Genomic DNA, 14,529 nt, shown 5'->3' on the forward strand with positions numbered 1-14,529 from the left:
GGCTCTGGCGAGATGCATATGTGAAGATATCAGGATTGTCATCACAAATCAGTCCTCTTACCTGATCTGCAACACACTGACCTTGAGTGATAATATCCCAGACTTTTTAGTTTCAGTTTCATACAATTCAGAGCACACAGGTCAAAAATTTGGTGTAGCCCCCATCCTTCTTGTTAACCAAGACCTGCCAGTTCAATCTGGGAGGGGAATGCACCCTACAGCCCCTTTCTCAGTCGCGAGAGAGGTTCCTCATGGAGGAAATAAATTTGGTTTATGCCAACAGCAGTGGGCAGCACACTCTGAAAGAAGGAGAATGGGAGGCAAACTGTATTCTGTAGCCTTATCCCACACAACCCATTTTGGTGTACCAAGCAGAAGCTTCCATGCTGCCAGTTGATCTGAGAGAGGTGTTAGACTCTCACTGTTCTCACCTCGCATCGTGGCCTGAAAGCTGGCAGGGGCTAACCCAGGAGGTGGCAACACATAAGGAGCAGAAGCGTGGGTGGCTATGGCTGAACCCCAAAGCACAGGAGGTGGCAGGGTAGGCAGCAGTGAAAAAGGCAGTAAAGGGGTATCCCTGAGAACCCTAGCCCTCATGCATTAGGATTAATTTCTGGCCCACATAGCGGAGATGCTTGTCTCTCGCCTGGGGGACCTGCCCCTAAGTGCTGGCCAGCTACCCAGATTTTACATCTGGTGGCTCAGTCTGCCCTGCTAGCCTTCTTTTCCTGCCTCAGCAGGCCAAGCTGGGGCTGGTGGCTACTGACGTAGCCCTAGCATCTCAGAATAGGCCCTTAGGAGACACCAGGATGTCTAAAAGAAAGGTTTGTCCATTTATTTTTATCTCTGTCACATTGCCTCTCTGTGGCAACTAAATGCAGTCAAGAAATGGCCGATGGCTTGGGCCATCGGCTTTGTGGCACGCAGACCTCACTGATTAGCCCCTTCCTGCAGATGAGCTCCTTTAGCAGGTCAGCTTGGTATGACTGCTAAACTGCCATTGTGTACAGCACCGCAACAGCTTTACCTGCGGGATTGTAGGCCTTCCCTATAAGGCAGATGAGAATGCAGACTTTCTCCATGCAGCCAGTGAAGGGGAGAAATAGCCTGCAAGCGTCTCTTCAACCCTAGGCATTGCTGCATACTCCTGTTCACCAAAGTCTACAATGGCTCAATATTCAGCAGTCACTGAGGAGAACAGTCAGACAGAATAAGGATTATTCCACAACCTCAACACCTCAGTGTGGAGGTATGAAAAAAAAGCAAGGAGATGCCTGAATGGAGGTGAAAGGCGGTGTAAAGTTAGTCAGAGATTTTCAAGCTCATAGCAGACAACACTAACCTTTCATCATGCCAAACTAAGCTAAGCTTAGCAATGGCACGTGTGATCACATGAGCTTTTTGAACACCAGAGAATGCAATTGCAATTTGAATGCTGTTTGCTCCTTGTTACTCCTCAGAGTCTGATGCAGATAGCATTATGTCCTCATCTAGGTCGAGCGAAATCTCAAAAAACAAGCTCCTGGAGCCTAGGTGGATGTATTAGAGTCAGCTGAGAGGATGAAAAGGATTCATGAAGCCGTGAAACAATGACCGAATCCAGCACACTGCCTTGACGGACGCGGGACTCGAGCTATGCGGCACAAGCGCTTGGCTGGATATACAAGCAAGTGAACATGGAATACCGCTCATCATTGCCCACATTGAGCTCCTCAGAATCAGATGAAGACAATAATTCCTTGTTTGGTTCGGGAGAAATTGCAAAACGAGCTCCCAGAGCCGATGCGGGGAAATCCTAGTCGGGAGAGAAGAAAAGAGAAAAGGGATCACCCATCTCTTGTTCCGTCTTCACTAACTTGACCTGCTTCTGATCTAAGTCGGTGCACTGCCTCAGCAAACATGAGACCCGAGTCACACGGCATAGGCGCTTAGCTGGAGAAAACAGCCAAGGGAGAGTGGAGTTTACAGAGAGGAAAAGTTTCTCAGCGCAGGCAGCCAGCCCCCTCAAGAGCCTTGCATGCATGTTCCACTATCAAACAAAGAACAGACAAAGAAACTGTAGTAATGTGACATTTATGGGCTTTCTGGCGTGCTCCGCTCCATCACATGACCTACCCGAGCCGATAAATTGGCATGATTTCACACAGAGGTTCAGACACAACTTCCACAAAGAAGCGTTCCCATAGCATCAGCCATGATGAAGCATTGAGTTTCCTCGAAAGGGAACTTTATTAAAGAGCTGTGTTAAAAATAACATGCATTAATGAACTGCAGCAGTAGGCGGAGTCAGAGTATTTAGACTCATTTTGCACCTGCAACATGATTTATGATAAAGTTTCTTCTTAAATAATGACTGAATTAGTTTTTTCTTTCTATTTCCAAATACGTGGTTCAGATCTGAGCTTCAGTTTTACTCTGGAAACCACACTCTCGTTTCTGCGTCTTTAAAGTTGTACATAATTGATTTTTTTTTTTAACTCACTTTGCAACATGAACACTAATTACACACAACATGACTAGTCTGTGTTTGGGGTCTCAGACTGCATGAGTGTGATTAAAAAAAAAAAAAAAAACAGATTAGTAAAATAGAAAAAACAGACTTACTTTAGTTGCAGAGCAGCTGGTGGCTTTACAGGCGAAGACAGAAGTGCAGATAGAAATGATGAACTTGAGCAGAGCGAAAAACAGCAACACTACAGAGAATCCATGAAACTGACCCAAACAAACAGACAAACCAGCAAACAAGTAAATAAATGTGCAAGTAAACAGTTTAGTAAGATACAAATATCATTTGTAGAATAATAATAATAAAAATTATTGACCAGATGTTATGTACACAACTGTAATAGAAATTGTTGTTATAAGGGTTGTTATAGGGGTCAGAATTATAGCGGTAACAAAAGTTACCAAATAGTTACCAAAAAGCCAATCAACACTGAACTGAATACAGAATAATATCTAAGCCTGCAACCACAGTGCTAAACACATTCATTCCCAGCGTGGCTTTTATCTAAAGAGGAAACAGGAAACAGTGTCATCTAACAGAATATATATTATTCTATCATTAAACTTCACATTAAAGTCTGGATCCTGATTGGTCAGAAGTGGTTGGGGAATTCTCTAGAACAGCAGCTCTGGCACTGCTGGAGGCATTTCTATTTATGCTCACAAGAAGTCATCGTTTCCATAGAGTCTTCATGCAAACATTTCACGAAGTTTGGAATTGGAATTCTATTGAAATCTATAATTTCATAATATGAATTAATTTTAAATTAATTCCTATTCAACATTAAATATAATTATAAGTCACTTAAAAAATGTAAAACATTAAAAAAAATTTTTGTAAGTCTATATGTACTTATATCAGTGTATATAAAAGAGTTCTCAGGAAGTGGTTTATGGTTTCCTCATGCTACACCATGAGCAGCAGCTGCTACAGTGCAGTTTCAGATCATTTTTTCTTTCAGTGTGTAGAACAAACATTAATTTGACTAAAGTGAGAATCCTTTTTATTTTATTTTTTCCTAAAACAAGGGAGGTTCTACTTTAAAATGAAAAACAGAAGGAAGTGAAGTTATTAGTAAGCCATGTTTACATACCACGCAGGGATTTTGTTGGTTCACTGAAGCGACTGACAGAGCACCAGATATTATGAACTGTTTCGAAAAAAGAAACACGACTTTTTATCAAGTAACAAAAAAGCAACAGTGAAGGTTATCGGCTTGTATCAGTATTTACTCCATCTTTCCTATATTTTGTTATAACCAGGTACTGAAATTAAACATTTTTTCTCTCTCTCTGCACAATATAAAATATGTTACTGAAGCATTTGGATGGTAGTATCCTGTTAAAAATTAACCTTGGGCTCTTACTTTCTTTACAGATAAAGCCATGCCATGATTAAGCCAATAAACATAAAATAATTAAAAAAAATAAATCAGTAGTTTACAAATGTATTTACAAATTAAAAACCAGAAAAGGTTTGATGAAGTATCATGTGACCTCAATATAAATACACCTGCTTCTTAAGGAACCCAGAATATGTTAGAAAGCATGAAAATAATAAAATAAGTTAAACATGATCAAAACCAAGGAAGTGCATTATTAAAAGATGTTTTAATAACATCTGTAGTAAAACACATCTGTCAGTTTTTGTGCATTGTTTGGAGCAACAATGAAAAAACTAAACAAAATAAATAAATGAATGAATGAATGAATAAATAAATAAATAAATAAATAAATAAATAAATAAATAAATAAATACGTATTTAGAAAAACATCTAAGTAATGTTTAAGTGTTTAAGTAATCAGAGGCATTAATCAGAAACGAAAGCAAAAAGCCAAGCTTACTTCTCAACAGGATGCTACCACCACCACCATGCTTCAACATCATGAGCTATTTTTGTTCATCTAATTGACTTTTGTGTTATCCAGTAATGTGTAAAGTGGTGAGGTTTTATAAATGGCATCAACTTACAACAAGTGATTCACACAGAGCGATACAACGCAGAGCAATAAAACCAGCTATTGAAGAAGTCTAAACAAATACTGAACAGCAAAGTTATGATTGCGATCATTATCTGCACAGTCTGTGGAGAAAAAGAGACGAGATTACAACCTGGAAAAATATGAAATGTTAAGCACTGAAGACATTTTAAAATAAAAGTATTTTTTACGCCCAGTGCTTTGGGCTCGCCTTTCAGATAAGCTGTGCGTTGGGTATCAGCTGGAGCCGTTACAGGGGTCATGATGAGGAGGATTCGACTCGATGAACAGACAGAACCTAAAGAAGTGTTCCATGCTTCCAGGTGGTCTGAGAGAGGTGTTAGCCTCTCGCTGTACTCACCTTGCATAGTGACCTAAAATAGCAAGCTTGCAGGGGCTAACCCAGGAGGGTCAGGTCAACTCAGTACGACTGCTAAACTGCCATTTTGTGCAGCACCACAATGACTTTACCTGTGGGATTGTAGGTCTTCCCTATAAGGCAGATGTGGCCCGACAGGGCCTCACCGAGAATGCAGACTTTCTCCATGCAGCCAGTGAAGGGGAGAAATAGCCTGCAAGCATATTCAACCCTAGCCATTGCTGCATACTGCTGTTCATCAAAGTCTACAATGGCTGAATATTCAGCATTCACTGAGGTGAACAGTCAGCCACAACCTCGACACCTCAGTGTGGAGGTATAGGGACAATGGTAGACATCTGCATGAAGGTGAAAGGTGGTGTGAAGGTAGTCAGAGATTGTCAAGCTCATAGTGGACAACACTAACTTTTCATCATGCCAATCTAAGCTAAGCTTAGCAAGAGAATGTTTGATCACCACAATTCAAATGGTGTTTGCTACTTGTTCAATTCAATGCAATTCAATTTATTTTGCATAGCACCTTTTACAATGAACATTGTCTCAAAGCAGCTTTACAAAAGAAGAAAACAGAGAAAGGGGAGGGTAAAAATGAAAAATAATAATAAAAAATAAAAAATAACTAATTAACTAGAAATACAAAAAAAATATTAAATTCTATAATTAGACTATTTTATCCTATTTTATCCCTAATGAGCAAGCCTGTGGCAACTGTGGCAAGGAAAAACTCCCTGGGATGGAAAGGAAGAAACCTTGAGGGGAACCAGGCTCAGAAGGGAACCATCCTAATTTGGGTGACACTAAACAGTAAATAATGTAACTGTAACTGATTAATGTCCTTTCTACAACAGCAATCAATGACCCATGAGGAACTATTAGGTCAGTGTAGTTTCTAAGGTCATTATAAGCACTGGTTCTTTGCTGTCACGGGCTGACAGAAGAAATGGCAGATCTGTGATGGTGTGAAAGTCCCCAAGTGGCTCTGTCCATGGCTGTCTACTGGTCCACACAGATCCATCCACAGCATCAGTGGGCACTCTGGCCAGGGGTAGGGCAGCAATCGCACTGGAAACTGGCAAACACTGGGAGCTCAGGAGTGGGGTGTATAGCTCGACAGAGAAGGCAGAGAGAGAAAGAGAAAGATGATGTCACATTTCTGATCATGTGACACTTAAAGACAATGTAGAATTATGTGTAAAGTGCAGGCAGGGACTCCGGCAAGACAAGCTATGACAGCATAACTAAAAGGGAGAGCCAGAAGGTCACAGACATGAAGGCTTCCCAGGACATAAAGCATCCAATCACTTCACAGTCAGGAAACCTGAGCGACTTGCGAGGATGGTAAGATGACAGCATCCAAACATCCCAGTCACCAAACACTCTATGACCATGAACCTTCCAGATCTGCTCCTTTACCTAAGAAAACTATATATTAAAAGCTTGACTAAACAAATGTGTCTTCAGCCTAGACTTAAACATTGAGACTGTGTCTGAATCCCGAACACTAATTGAAAGGCTGTTCCATAACTTTGGGTCTTTGAAAGAGAAAGCTCCGCCCCCTGCTGTAGCCTTTGCTACTTGAGGTACTACCAAGTAACCAGCACCCTTTGATCGAAGTAGGTGTGGAGAATCATAAAAGACTAAAAGATCACTCAAATACTGCAGCGCGAGACCATTTAGTGCTTTATAGGTTAGTAACAGTATTTTATAATCAATGCGAAATTTGACTGGGAGCCAATGTAGTGTGGCTAAAATAGGAGTGATGTGTTCATATCTTCTGGTTCTAGTTAGGACACTAGCTGCTGCATTCTGGACTAACTGGAGCTTGTGTATGCTCCTACTGGAACATCCAGACAGTAAGGCATTACAATAATCCAACCTAGAGGTAACAAAAGCATGAACTAGTTTTTCTGCATCATGAAGCGACAACATATTTCTTATCTTAGCAATATTCCTAAGATGGAAGAAGGCTACCCGAGTGATATTATCTACATGAGCTTCGAATGAAAGACCAGAAAGATGAAACCAAAAGACCATCCACCATTACTCTGTAATCAGAAAGCTCACTTCTAACTGCCTGTGGTCCTAGTACAAGCACCTCTGTCTTGTCCGAATTAAGCAGGAGAAAGTTAGTGGCCATCCAATGTCTAATGTCCTTTACACATTCTTCTATCTTAATAAGCTGGTGTCTCTCATCTGACTTAGCTGAAACATATAGCTGTGTGTCATCTGCATAACAGTGGAAGCTAATACCATGTTTACGAATAATTGCACCAAGGGGTAACATGGTGCAAGTGGTGGCTCAAGTGGTTAAGGCTCTGGGTCGTTGACCGGAAGATCAGGGGTCCCAGCACCGCCAAGTTGCCACTGTTGGGCCCTTGAGCAAGGCCCTTAACCCTCTCTGCTCCAGGGGCGCCGTATCATGGCTGACCCTACGCTCTGACCCCAACCTCCAAGGATGGGATATGCGAAGAAAGAATTTCACTGTGCTGTAATGTATATGTGACAAATAAAGGCTGTTTTGTTTCAACATATATAGGGAGAAAAGCAGTGGGCCTAAGACAGAACCTTGTGGAACACCGAACATAACCTTGGTATGCATGGAGAAGTCACCATCTAGATCTACAAACTGATAATGGTCAGTCAAATAAGACCTGAGCCAGGAGAGGGCTGTTCCTTTAACACCAACAACATGTTCTAGTCTATCAAGTAGAACAGTGTGGTCAATGGTGTCAAAAGCTGCACTAAGATCGAGTAACACCAGTAGGGAGACACAACCTTGATCAGAAGCCAGTAACAGGTCATTTACCACTTTAACCAGTGCTGTCTCTGTACTATGATGAGGCCTAAATCCTGACTGATACATTTCATAAATGTTATTTCTATGCAGGTCTGAACATAACTGCTGTGCTGCAGCCTTTTCTAGGATCTTGGAGATAAAGGGCAGGTTTGATATTGGTCTATAGTTAGACAGCTGACAGGGGTCAAGGTCCGGTTTTTTAATCAAGGGTTTGATAACTGCTAGCTTATAAGATTTAGGCACATAGCCAGTGCTTAGAGAAGAATTAATTATTTTTAGAAGAGGCTCAGTAGCTACTGGTAATATCTGTTTAAGGAAAGACGTGGGTAAAGGATCTAGGATGCAGGTAGAAGATTTTGAAGAAGAAATTAGTGAAATTAGATCAGGCTCTTGAAGTGGAGTGAAGCACTCTAAGCTCTGATCAGAAATAGTTATATTATCTAAAGTATTATCTATCAAATAATATGGCTTTAAATGAATAGTCTGAATTTTTTGCCTGATATTGTAAATTTTTTCATTGAAAAAATTCATGAAGTCATTGCTGCTAAATGTAGATGGTGTGCACTTTTCTATAGTGGTTTTACTCCTAGTTAGTTTTGCTACAGTGCTAAATAAAAATTTTGGATTGTTTTTGTTATCTTCGATTAGGGCAGAGAGATATGCTGATCTAGCAGTACTAAGAGAATTTTTGTATCTCAGAAGGCTTTCCTTCCACGCAATCTGGAATACTGCTAATTTAGTTTGATGCCATTTATGCTCTAGTTTCCTAGCTGATTGTTTTAAAGCTCGTGTGTGGTCGTTGTACCATGGTGCTAGTTTCATCTCTTTAATTTTTTTCCTTTTAAGTGGAGATACAGTGTCTAGGGTGTTCCGAAATAATGACTCCAAGTAATCAGTCACCTGGTCAAGTTCTGTAGGGTCAGAAGGTGAACCAATCATGTGTGATAATTCTGGGAGACTATCGGTAAATCTCTCTGCAGTAGCAGACGTAAATATACACTTCATACGGTAACGTGGCAAGTTGTGCATCTCGTGACTAAGACGCATTCTAAATGAAACTAGATAATGATCTGAGATAGCTTCCGACTGTGGAAGAGTGACTATGTTTTCTATATTTAATCTGAATGTAAAAATGAGATCCAGAGTGTGACCTCCATTATGAGTGGGTCCTATTACATTTTGATTAACACCTAATGAATCTAAGATGGATACAACTGCTATTCTCAGAGGGTCTTCTGGCTTATCAAAATGAATGTTGAAGTCTCCTACTATTAATGCTTTGTCTAAAGAAACAACAAGGTTTGAAGTAAAATCTCCAAATTCACTGAGGAATTCAGAGTATGGCCCTGGGGGTCTGTAAATAACAATTAGTGGAATTGACTCTGTGAACTTATTATTAGTACTTGCATACGTTAGGTTAGTATAAAGAACTTTGAATGTGTTGAACTGATGTCTGGGTTTTTGTGTGGTGCTTAGCTTATTATCATGAATAACTGCGACACCTCCTCCCCTACCTGTTAGACGCGGTTGATGTATATAGCTATAGCCAGGCGGACAAGCTTCATTTAATGCTACGTACATTTTGTTTAATCCATGTTTCTGTTAAACAAAGAACACTGAACTCCTGATCAGTTATCAGTTCATTAATAATAAGTGCTTTAGTTGACAGAGATCTTATATTTAACAGTCCTATCTTCAGATCAAAGCTGCTTGCTGTGCATTCACTATTATCTAGTTTTATGTTAATCAGGTTACTAAAACAAATTTTCTGATTGTTAAAACATTTTTGTTTGGTTTGGGGAACAGACACAGTCTCAATGTTATGAACCCTGAGTGACGACTCTTTGCAGCCAGCAGACGGTCGGATTAACCTGCTTGTCTGCTCCCAGGCCCTGGCCCTGGATTGTCACCGATTAACTAGATCTGCTCTAAGACTATGTGCTATGCTGCAAGAAATGAGACCAGCACCCTCCCGAGTGGGATGGACACCGTCCCGCCCTAACAGGTCAGCCTTGCCCTCAAAAGAGCTCCAATTGCCTATAAAGCCCACATTGTTTTCGGAGCACCAACTGGACATCCAGCAGTTCAGCGACCATAACCTGCTGTAAGCTACATCGCCACACCGCATTAGGATGGGGCCAGAGCATACTATGGCATCGGACATCCCCTTTGCTAATTTACACACCTCTACAACATTACTGTTAGTAACCTCAGACTGACGAAGGCATATATCATTAGCTCCTACATGGAAAACTATCTTGGAGAACCTGTGCTTGCCTAGGACCCTAAGATTACCTGCAATGTCCGGCACCCTGGCTCCCGGAATACACATAACCTGTGCTGCTGGAGCCTAGCTAATTTCACATGCCTTAAAATTGAGTCTCCTATAACCAGAGCTCTTTCAGGTTTCTCAGCGGGTGCTTCACTGAGGAGAGCAAACCTGTTGGTCATGTGAAGCAGAGAGGAGTGGTGATTCCATGGGCAAGCCATAGCGTTAGCCTTGGCTGCGCGACTATGCCTCTGAGTCGTCACCCATTCGCCCCGCTGTGAGGGCTCTAATGCCGGAGTTGGGGGGTTACTTACTCCACCTAAGGCATCCAGACTTCCTCCTACAGACACTACACTGCTCTCACCATCACTAACCCTCTCTAGAGTCTGGATGCACACCTCTAAAGCTAATATCTTCTCAGTCAGAGAACTAATTAGCGTACACTTATCACAGGTAAAATTAACACTAATGATGGAGGAAGAATTGCTGAACATCCTGCAGCTCAAACACTGAACCAGCTGAAAGTTAGCCATAATGAATGATCATGTACCTTTCAGTGAATCTATCCTCCGACTGCTTTTTAAAACCCCGGGGGGTTTTTCAAATGAAAAATGCCAACACAGGTAAGAACTTGCGGTAAGCGCTTCAAAAAAACGCTTCAAAAAAACTTGTCCTCATTGAGCTCATCAGAGTCTGATGCAGATAGCATTATATCCTCATCTAGGTCAGCATCCAAGAACGCCACATGCACACTCGAAAACTAGCTGACTGAAAGGTGTAATGAACAGGTATCAAGGTTGCGGCAGAATCAGCGATGAAATGCCAGAAGCAGCAACAGATGACTTTAATGTCATCATGGATGAAAAGAAAAGAGATGTGACTTGGTTGATTCAGTAAATTAGCTCAGGTCAGGATAATCATATTTTCATAAACCATGCATTTTCTGTCAGCAATGACAAGCAGATTCTGCATGCTAGTTTAATGTTAAACTCAATATGATCATAACTCAGTCGTTTTCATATCAGAGGACAGATGAGGTGAACAGTTAGGACACATGGAATGTATCCTTGAATGGATAGATGTGATTGAATGGATAGATGGAGGACAATGTTCTCTATACAGGTTCATCTGAAAAAATTAGAATATCATGAAAAAGATCAATATTTTTTGTCACTCTGTTCAGAAAGTGAAACCCATATATTATATAGATTCATTACACATAGAGTGAAATATTTCAAGCCTTTAATTCTTGAAATTGTGATGATTATGGCTTACAGATAAGGAAAACCCAAAATTCTGTGTCTCAGAAAATTAGAATATTACATAAGATCAATAAAAAAAAGATATTTCAAACAGAAATGTCAGACTTCTGAAAAGTATGTTCATTTCTATGCACTCAATATTTGGTTGGGCCTCCTTTTGCATGAATTACTGCATCAGTGCAGCGTGGCATGGAGGCAATCATCCTGTGGCACTGCTCAGGTGTAATGGAAGCCCAGGTTGCCTTGATAGTGGCCTTCATCTGCATTGTTGGGTCTGGTGTCTCTCATCTTCCTCTTGACAAAACCCCATAGATTCTCTATGGGGTTCAGGTCAGGTGAGTTTGCTGGCCAATCAAGTACAGTAACACCATTGTCATTGAACCAGCTTTTGGTACCTTTGGCAGTGTGGGCAGGTGCCAAGTCCTGCTGGAAAATGAAATCAGCATCCCCATAAAGCTTGTCAGCAGAAGGAAGCATGAAGTGCTCTAAAGGTTCCTGGTAGATGGCTGCGTTGACTGTGGACTTCAGAAAACACAGTGGACCAACACCAGCAGATGACATGACAGCCCAAATCATCAATGACTGTGGAAACTTCACACTGGACTTCAAGCAACATGGATTCTGTGCCTCTCCACTCTTCCTCCAGACTCTGGGACCTTGATTTCCAAATGAAATGCAAAACTTACTTTCGTCTGAAAAGAGGACTTTGAACCACTGAGCAACAGTCCAGTTCTTTCTCTCAGGAGTGGCTTGACATGATGAATGTGACATTTGTAGGCCATGTCTAGGATTCATCTGTGCGTAGTGGCTCCAGCCTCAGTCCCCTTCTTGTGAAGCTCCCCCAAATTCTTAAATGGATTTTGCCTGACAATCCTCTAAAGGCTGCGGTTATCCCTTTTGCTGGTGCATCTTTTCCTACCACACTTTTTCCTTCCACTCAACTTTCTATGAATATGCTTGGATACAGCACTCTGTGAACAACCAGCTTCTTTAGCTATGACCTTTTGTGGCTTACCCTCCTTGTGGAGGGTGTCAATGACTGTCTTCTGGACAACTGTCAAGTCAGCAGTCTTCCCCATGATTGTGTAGCCTACATTGCATGAAAAGGCAGATTTTCATCCCCGTGAATGCCTGATGACCTCTCTAATCACCGGCAGTTATCGACAATTCACAGCCTGGGAAGTTCCTGTTCACAAGTGACAGAAACAGTCGTTATCGTACCAGGGGGTGTATAGGGAGGGAGGTGTGTGTGGAGGTACAAGGTGCGAAATGCGAATTAGCATATGAATGAAACCACCTTGAATGTTCTACAGTACCTACTGGATGAAAGCACAATTTTCAAAACAGAAAGATCACCTGTGATTGGCTGAGACATGTGTTGCTATTGGTCAGTCTGGGCAATTATAATACCGTTTTGAGTAAACCCCTCCCTTTTCCCTTTTGTTTTATATATATATAGAGAGAGAGACATGTTGATTAAATGTAAAAGTTTTATTAAATAGACATATGAAATACAAATACACAAAAAGTAGCCAGAGATTACTGTCATGGCATCACATGTCTTTTTGCTGCCTCAGGGTCGTAGGTTTGCGGTGGCATTCTGTTAGACGGAAGCCCAGTTCACAGACGCAGATGATGCAGTGCTGCATACTTTGGACTGGCTTCTAGTCTCTTCTGCAGCTTAGCACACAGATTGCTGAGCTCCTGGCTGCGGAATGATGTAGGTCTCAAAATTCCCCCCCAAAACTCCATCAACGACACCGTCTTCTTCATCTGACATCATGTCAGTGGTGATTCCCGTCCAGAAGTCCACTTCGTCCACAGCCAGTACTCTTTGCCTCGCCTCCAAGAGCTGAAAACACAATTGTTACATATAATAAGCAACATGTAAATCATTACAGTTTATACTGATGCAACAGAAATAAGTAAAACAAATTTATTTCTAATCTGTCTTACCCTCTTCCTCCTCTGGCGACTCCGGGCTGAGGTCTTATTAGCTGCAACCACATTTGCTAGCTTTGGCTGGCTGTACCGGACATTTCTACGCATGGTCTCATAATATGTCTTGCAGGCAACTAGAAAAAAATGAATGGGTTTTTTAAAAACTACAACCAACCAAACATAACGACACAGATAAATAGCAAAAACAGAATTAAGAACAACAACATGATGACAACAAAATATAATAACACTTTACACTTTATGTGGCTTGGACGAACTTTCGGTCCTAGCTCTGTGTTGAACTCTATGTTGTATGTTTCTGTAGCACCAAATCCTGGAGAAACGTTGTTTCATTTCACTATGTACTGCGTCAACTATACGTGGTTGAAATGACAATAAAGCTTCTTGAATCTAACAACTAAATAACAACAACACAGTGAAAATTACTTACCAACAAAGTCGTTATTATCCAGGCCTTCATCACGCAATTCCTTGCTTATGGACAGTGCTACCACTAAAATGAGGTGACCGTCTCATTATATGGTGAGCTTAATCTGTGGAGGCAAAAAGTACAGAGTTAAAACAACGTGTTTATTTTCTTCTGAAACAACGGAGTGCATGTTAGCCCATATCTTTCATCCGTACCCTTGCTCCGGGTCATAGCGCCTACAGTTTGCCTCAGAGCTGTGTAGCGGACGGACTGCCTCCTACACAATACAAGTAAAAATGCTTTGTTACAAAACTTACACTGGTTCTGGCAAATGAAAGCATGGGTTATGTCATTAGAAGAATTTAGACTTTAGAATTTAGACTGCGATTTTAGGATTGTGCAGTCGCCTCTTTCTCTACAGTTCCTTGGCTAGCCATTGTAAACAGCGAAGAAAATGCAAAGAGCAAAGTAAATATAAAGAGCAGACGTAAAAATGAAGACAGTAAGCGAATTCCAGGAAAGAATAACATCTCTGTTTGTATGTTTTGGTTCTGTGCTTTGTCTCGTGACCTTGTCTGTGATTGGAGGAACATACCGCGTCACCATGACCTAGCACCTGATTGGCCGAGGCTCGTCACATGCGAAGTGACGTAACCAGGAAGAGCTCGGAGAGCATTAAACTGTACAGTGGCGCCTCTGTCTCCATTCCAGCAAACAATCTTGGATGAGGATGACAGAAATGCGATGTTGACCATGTAACATCAAATGTACCCTGAAAATTGTATAACTGAGATTGACTGTTTTGCCAAGACATGCAAAAGGGTAACCCACCATTGACCCTGTAGCAGAACCACAGCTGGCTATTATCAAGAGGTTTATTGTTGTACATGTTGTGTCAAAAGGTAATAATTTAAACATGTCATTGCACAAGTCTCCTGGCCTCACTAAATACTTATACAAGAAAAT

The 14,529-nt window shown here is 41.3% G+C and overlaps 1 protein-coding gene and 1 long non-coding RNA gene across 2 annotated transcripts; both read right to left on the reverse strand.

Moving 5' to 3' along the window:
• Positions 1 to 1,633: 1,633 nt before the first annotated feature.
• On the reverse strand, positions 1,634 to 4,748 carry LOC131361764 (membrane-spanning 4-domains subfamily A member 15-like). Its single transcript, XM_058403292.1, has 6 exons — positions 4,677 to 4,748; positions 4,494 to 4,589; positions 3,600 to 3,656; positions 2,942 to 3,010; positions 2,605 to 2,712; positions 1,634 to 1,795 (listed from the first exon to the last, which is right to left on the reverse strand). Exons 1-6 carry the CDS (start codon positions 4,746 to 4,748, stop codon positions 1,634 to 1,636), a joined length of 564 nt encoding a protein of 187 aa, XP_058259275.1.
• Positions 4,749 to 12,948: 8,200 nt separating this feature from the next.
• Positions 12,949 to 13,688, reverse strand: LOC131361318 (uncharacterized). The gene is made up of 3 exons (XR_009206015.1): positions 13,585 to 13,688; positions 13,149 to 13,267; positions 12,949 to 13,044 (listed from the first exon to the last, which is right to left on the reverse strand). It is a non-coding gene; the product is annotated as an uncharacterized LOC131361318 (long non-coding RNA).
• Positions 13,689 to 14,529: the final 841 nt, after the last annotated feature.

Source organism: Hemibagrus wyckioides, linkage group LG11, assembly GCF_019097595.1.
Source record: "Hemibagrus wyckioides isolate EC202008001 linkage group LG11, SWU_Hwy_1.0, whole genome shotgun sequence".
Classification (NCBI taxonomy): Eukaryota; Metazoa; Chordata; class Actinopteri; order Siluriformes; family Bagridae; genus Hemibagrus; species Hemibagrus wyckioides.